Source organism: Trichosurus vulpecula, chromosome 6, assembly GCF_011100635.1.
Source record: "Trichosurus vulpecula isolate mTriVul1 chromosome 6, mTriVul1.pri, whole genome shotgun sequence".
Taxonomy (NCBI): Eukaryota; Metazoa; Chordata; class Mammalia; order Diprotodontia; family Phalangeridae; genus Trichosurus; species Trichosurus vulpecula.
This window is the reverse complement of record NC_050578.1, coordinates 260,781,794-260,789,066: the sequence shown is the minus strand read 5'-3', so window position 1 is coordinate 260,789,066 and position 7,273 is coordinate 260,781,794. Positions and strand designations below refer to the sequence as shown.

Sequence of the window (7,273 nt, the reverse complement as noted above, 5' to 3'; positions counted from 1 at the left end):
GATGGAATCTGAATCCAGACCAATGCGTACTTTTTTGTCAGTGTTTTCCTTCATAGTATGAGTAACATGGAAATATTTTGCATTACTATACTGTATATTCTATATCAAATTGCTTCCCTTCTTGATGAGGGTATAGCGAAGGGAAGGAGAGCATTTGGAATTCAAATATTTAAAAATCTTAAAAATTGTTTTTACGTACAAAGAGAATATTTTTTAAAAGTGGCCTAGGATTATTAACATGGTGGCTTGCTTGAGGTTGTACTTCTTCATTTGCCAATCAGGTCAACTCAGTGCCATTTCAGAAACCCAAAATGCAGTGGATTATCTCTCCCACTTCTGAAATAAAGCATTGTGCTCTGGTCTTTAAAGTCCAGGTGCAAAAGGAACCATTCCTGGGAAAAATCTGGGTGAAAAATATATTGGTATGAAGGAAGATGGGTGGATGTCAGAATGGGTGACTGAATGGATGTTAAAGCCTTATTGATAAGTTTGACAATAATCCAATGATCATATTTTTGTCCACGTTTATAGGTATATTCCACTAGTTTGAAGCAATCATCATTGCAATATTTTAAACCATAATCTAGACATCAAAACCTTATTGCATAAAGATATGAAATGAGATAGTAGAAATGTCAAAACCTACCAAGTTGGGGTCAGATAGAGACCCTAGGACGCAGTACAGTCACTGCTGGGGTAGCAGACATCAAAAGTTGCTTGTAAAGAGTATTAAGCTTGGTAAGAAAGGAATTCATTAAAGGAATCATTGTGAGGATAAACAGAGAGATGAGAACCCACTGGTAGAGTCCATTTTGTGCATTTACATATGATGGTCTTAGACACTGACAATAAGTATTTGCTCCATTCTTGAATTTTGCTCTCTGAAAATTATTGGGAGCAACAATTTCTACTTTTCTTCTTATATTGTGATTACTATCTTCAATATATAGCTAAATAAGCTTGTGTTGTGTTAAGCTAAGCTGCTTTCAACCAGATGAGAGAGCTATAAATAGATTTCACTTCCTTTGACCGAGGATTTCATCACTCCAGTCTACTTAAAGACTCCTCTAAAGTCAGGTTTATAAACATAAATTTTTCTCCCATAGCATTCTATTTATTTATTACGTGAGTTCATTTTTTTATTCCAGAGCTTCCTCATTGCATTTTTTATCTCTGTGTTTCTGAGGGTGTATATTAAGGGATTTAACAATGGGGACACCATAGTATAGAATACAGCTACTGCCTTATCAATAGGCAAAGTGACCACAGGCCTCAGGTACACGAAGATACAAGGCAAAAAGGATAAGACAACAACAGTCATGTGGGAGAAACAAGTGGAGAGGGCTTTGCATCTCCCCTCCAGACTGTGATTCTTCAAGGAATGCAGAATGAATACATATGATACCATCAAGAAAATGAAGTTTAACAGACAGATGAAACCACTATTGAATGCCACAAATAGACCAAGGGTATGGGTATCCATGCAAACAAGATTGAGCAAAGGGTACAAGTCACACATGAAATGATCTATTACATTAGGTCCACAGAAAGGGAGCCAGATTGTCAAAAGAATCTGGATTGTTGCATGGAGAAAGCCACCAATCCAAGCTACAATCACAAAGATGATGCATAACTTCCTGTTCATAATGATCATGTAGTGGAGGGGCTTACAGATGGCTACATATCTATCATAGGCCATTACCATGAGCAGGATGATTTCAGTACCCCCAAAGATGTGTTCTGCATAGACCTGGGTCAGGCACCCATTAAAGGAGATGACTTTCTTCTCATGGAGGGAATCCATAATCAGTTTAGGTGCTGAAGAAGATGAATAAATTGCATCTATGAAAGACAAGTGTGCCAGGAAGAAATACATGGGGGAGCCTAAAGCATGACTGGTGGTAATGGTAACCACAATGAGCAGGTTGGCTGCCAGAGTCACCATATATAAGGCAAGAAACACTGTAAATATTATTTTCTCCATCTTTCGATTCTGTGTAAGTCCTAATAAGATGAATTCAGTCACATTTCTTCCATTATCCATCTACGTAGTTTAGGCAGGGAATAGAGAAATTAGAGGTGTCTTATCTGCAATGAAAACCCAAGAATCATAGGATGTCACACAGGCCAGTTCCATGAACTAAGACAAATTAAGAATCAAACTATCATAATGGTCAAGTGTTCTAATGGTAAAGCTCTCTAGTGATGGAAGTTTCCTGATCTTTAGGTTACTGATTCCCATCTTTAATAACCCTGATAATTCATTTCCCTACAGAAAAGAGCCATTGGAAAGGGCTCCTCGAAGACGAATGTGAAGGATATTTTTATGGACAGGGATATTCTGTTCAAAATTTCCTCAGGTCAATAACATACAACTAGGGATTAGAAATCTTCTGAAAGCCAGATATTGTTCTGTTAACCTTTACTGTTTTTCTTTTTTTTCTGCCATGCTGGGAAGAGTAAGTTGTAGTACGTGCCCTACTTCCTATTCTGGTAGGTCAGGGAAAGGAAGTTCTTGGGGGGAAATTATATGATAGTATAACAGTTTCATACAGCACATTTTCTCTGAAAAGCAGAATCTGAGACAAACACAGGTGATATGTTTCACAGAATAAAATGCTGGAAAAGACCTTGGAAAAAAATTGAAAATCCACTTTGACATTTAGGGGGATAAATAACTAACTTTGTGTGGGCATGGGACAAATAGTTAACTTATCCTCATTTTTAAATCATCTCTAAAATAGGTATTATATAATTTCAACAGCATACCTCAGAAGATTTTTGAAGAAAATATATTTATACATGTAGGCACATATACACATTATGTATGTAGATATGTAGTATGCATATGTAAAATACATATTTTACATTTGATTTATCTTGCCAAACACCTTTGTATCACACATGATAAAATTAAGATTTAGAGAGTGTGAAGTGTCTCACCCACAGGCAGTCACTGGTTGAGTTGAGATCAGAATCCATATCTGCTCACTCTATAGCAGTCCTCCCAATATATCAAACAATTTTTCTTGATCTCAAAGCATAGACATTTTGATAATAGGTGCAAAGGCTAGTACAGTATACTAGATGTGGAATATTTATGGGAACTGGAACTAGAAGGATATTCAAAGGTCCTTTCTAGTACACTACTCTTTAAAGTTTGAGTCCAGTCTATAGCATTCCTTGCAATAAGCCAACTAACTCTCTACTCAAGAATCCATTTTCTAAATAAGGTTCTTATTATACAATGAGGCAACTTATTCAATTTCTGTAGTTTTTCTGTATGTTGAAGCAAACTCACCCCGTCTTCTCCTGCCCATAATTTCCAGCAACAGATTTTAGTTATATTTTCTAGGGGTAATAAGATGGAAACTAATAATTATTTTCTATAATGTTGAGATATTTTAAGACAATTATCAAACATTTTCCTCCCTCAAAGATTATTAATTCTTCTTTAGGATAAATATCTTGAGTCCCTAGAGTTAATATATCAGTTGAGTGGTTATACTTACTAATGATTTTGTTACTTTAAAATTTAATGGTCTTTTCTCAGGCCCCATATTCCTTGAATTTGCTACTTTTGGCTTGATTTTGGTGCCAACTCCACTGATATATCTATGCCTTGGTTTCCATTTCCCTCATCTTTCCTGATTCCTCTTCATTCCCCTTCCAAAAAGTGTTCCTTATTATTTTTTTCTGGTGACTAATTATGCATTATTTCTCCCCTAAATATTGAAGGATTTCAAAAATACCTTCATCTCCTTTTGAATCTCTATATTTTATCCCTTGTTAATCTCTTCTTCTCTTATGGTTGCAAGTATCTCTGCAAAGATAACTCAGAGATATCTATGTCTCTATTGATAAGGATATAGTTTCAGAATCAGTATCTTTATTTATCATTTACTGGAGAAGTATTGATGTTAATAAAGAGCTATAGAATGTAACCATCAGATCATAGATGTAAAGCTGAAATGGATCTCAGTAATCTTATAGTGCTACTCCCTTGACCTTCAGCAAATATGCCAATGTATTTTTTACAGTTGAAAAAGATAAGGTCCAAAAGTTTAAACAATTTGCCCAATGTCAGACATTTATGTTGGCAGATTCAACATTCTAAACCAGTTTACCTGGCTCCAAATTGACAACACTTGCCACTGTTCCATAATTCTTCCAATCAATCCTCTCCAATACATCATAATGGAGAATAAGGCTTATTGAAAATATTAAGGAAGAAAAATGCACAATGAAGCAGTTACCCTGATGATGATATCTTTTCAATTCTTCCTGACCCAAGGGAAGCAAATCACTTAGGAGTTAATTGCAACACCAGACTTCTACATGGTTGCTCAGAATCCTACAATTAATGTAAATTTTATGAGCTATTTTCTAGGAGTTCCAAAAGTCTTAGGGTAGTTAAGAGCTTGATTCTGCTCTAGGACTACTGAGACATCCCATATATGTGGGGGGACATAGATATTTCTTTGAAATACTTCCCAAATTATCATTTAGAAAGAAAGACCTTGCCATTTAAATATCAGAAATTAATGCTGAAAAGAAGAGGCATTTGTTTTAATTTTAGTGTTTACAGACAAATACTTTAAAGGTGATTTTTTAAATTCATTATTTAATTTAAAATTTGTGACAACATTGTTAGGCAGATACTGAATATTTTATCCCCATTTTAGAAATTAAAAGACAGGTGAACAGAAATTAAGTGACAGGGTCTCACAGGTAGTAAATATCAGAAGTTAAATTTGAATCCAGTTTTTCTGGTTTCAATTTGAGCATGTTATACTCTATACAAAATAGCCTACTCTAATCAGGAGTGGGTTTAAGAGTTCTTAAAATATCCACCAAAGGGAAAGACTTACATTTGTGGTCAATCTGTTAATGATTCCTTCCAGTTACATTTAAGAGTGTGTAGAAAATATTCCATTCCACCTTTTTTAAAAATGTGTCATATTCTGTTTATATTTTCTTAAATTTCCCATCTTTTTAATGATGTCTTTGCAATATGAACAACTTCTAATATGGTGCATGTAGCATACATTGGAAAGAAAATAAGAATAGTTTCATTATAGTTCGTCCTTCAGTAGATTTTCAAGGTATAGTCAAGAAACTGAGAAATCAAAATCTTTTTCTCAAAATAAATCCTCTGCTTAGCTTAAAATCAGAATAAGAGGAAGACATTGTGCCGTCCTCTTTTCTTTGATGACCTCATCCTCTCCCATGGGTTCAAGTAACAACTCTGTAACATTCCTCCCAGAGCTTTGTATCCAGTCCTAATACCTCTCCTGAGTTTCATTGCCACACTACTGGCTTCCCATTACACATTTTGAACAAGATGCACCCATGGGAATCTTAAACTGAATGTGTTCAAAATAGAATGAATTCATTATCATCATCCATTCAATAACCTACATTCACACCCTCAGAGTTGTTCTTGAGCTGCCACTCTGCTTCTGCTCCCATGTCCTAATTGCTTCCCAAATCTCTAACTCACGTCCACAAATTTGCTCCCTTCCTGTGGTCATATTTCTACTTTCACAGCAAATAACATAGAATGTACTTTCATTGCTTCCCTTCTGGACATTGTAACTGCCTTACCAAATTTTCCTGTTGCCCCATAACTCTTCTCCATCCAATTAATTCTAGACACAGATAACAGTGTGATATATCTAAATCACAAGATTGATCTTGTCACTCCAGTGCTCAGTGAACTCCAGAAATACTCTATTACTAGGATTATGTGCAAGCTTTTTTTCTTTGTCATTTAAATCCCCTCACAACATCGATCTCAGGCATATTATACCAAAATACTCTCAAGCTCAAATAGAAATAAATGCTTACCTGCCATATATTAAATTAGAAAACTACACATTAATATCATTCACATTATATTTGTATTATTTATTTTGTTAAATATATCCTAATTACATTTTAATCTAGTTGTAGTGCCAGCTTGGTGGCATTGAGTTTTACAACTTTATTAAACAATGTTTCCCAATACTCTTTTCTGGGCCAAATTGGTATGTTCTCTTTCTTGTCTTCAACTGTGACATTTCTTTAACATTCTTTGTCTTTATACAAGGTGACTGTTATTCTTGAGCTATGTTTCATCCTGAATGGGAAGCATATGTTGGGATATGAGTGGAGAAAGTACAATGGAATGACATGTCTTTCCTTCCTCAGCAGATCAGGCAGGAGATTGGTGGTGGAATAGCAAGAACTTGTTTCCCCAGGAGCTGATTTTGTTCAATGTTATGGCTCCAAAAGGATATTAAAGATTATATAGCATGCCCGGGGAGACCTGACACAATTCTACACTACCCAGCTTCTTCTTCCCCATTTCCTTGCATAATAACACACCAGAATTTGGCTTTGTGTCTTTTGCCTCCAACAGTCTAGGGGCAATGTCTTTTGACTTCATACATCAAATATCAGAGACCTTGGTGGATTTAGTGAAAGTGACTGTTGGCTTCCACTTGCCTTCCTGTGCAACACTGGACTGGAAAGAAGTACTTACTGGCATTTCCTCTTGTATTTATAAACTATTGTTTCATCTCAAAACTTTTTTTTAATTGTTTCCTAGGAAGTTTCATAGCAGGGATAAACTTAGCCATAACCATTCTTGTTTTCATATATACTGAAAGTTTTCAAAATACTTCATTTTGCAATAGTTGGTTCAAGATAAAGGGGTTATAGACAATTTTAGCTGGGAAAGTAACAATGATAAAAAAGGAACATGGTCTATAAGAAGAAATGAATGGTCATTTAAGTGGTAACATAGGTGTGGAAGTGTAGAGGCAATCAATGGACCTAGGGAGAATATTATGGGAATTGGTAATGAAACAAAGACATAGATTCCCAAACTAAATAGCTATAAGGACTATTTTATCATTCCTCAAGAAATAAAATTCTCTCCAGTAATATTAACATGAATTCTCCAAAACCATTCTAATTTGTCAAGTAACTAGTAAGAAATCTTATTCAAAGAGCACCAGAATCTGAATCCAAAGAACACTGACCTCCTGATCACACCAAAAGAAAGTTGACAACATATATAAAAGGAGAGGGTCCAAGTAACTTACATATTTAAACATGTCTTCCCAAATAGCATGAAAGGCCATTGAAGGAGGGACAATGACAATTTTTCATTAAATAATTGTTTACTGTGTGTCTCATGCAGTTCCCTTGATATAGAGACAAGAAAGTAAAGATTCCTCAGTTCAAAAAGAGATGATAAAATTGCTTAATTTGTATATGTTCCCGA

General features: G+C 35.1%; 1 protein-coding gene across 1 annotated transcript; it reads right to left on the bottom strand.

Annotated features, from left to right (window-relative positions):
• Positions 1-1,114: 1,114 nt before the first annotated feature.
• On the bottom strand, positions 1,115-2,044 carry LOC118853764 (olfactory receptor 4C12-like). Its single transcript, XM_036763965.1, has one exon. The coding sequence runs from the start codon at positions 2,042-2,044 to the stop codon at positions 1,115-1,117; it is 930 nt and encodes a 309-aa protein (XP_036619860.1).
• Between the last annotated feature and the right edge of the window lie 5,229 nt (positions 2,045-7,273).

Excerpts from the sequence above, each read along its gene's own strand:
- LOC118853764 (XM_036763965.1), bottom strand. The coding sequence starts at position 2,044 with ATGGATAATGGAAGAAATGTGACTGAATTCATCTTATTAGGACTTACA.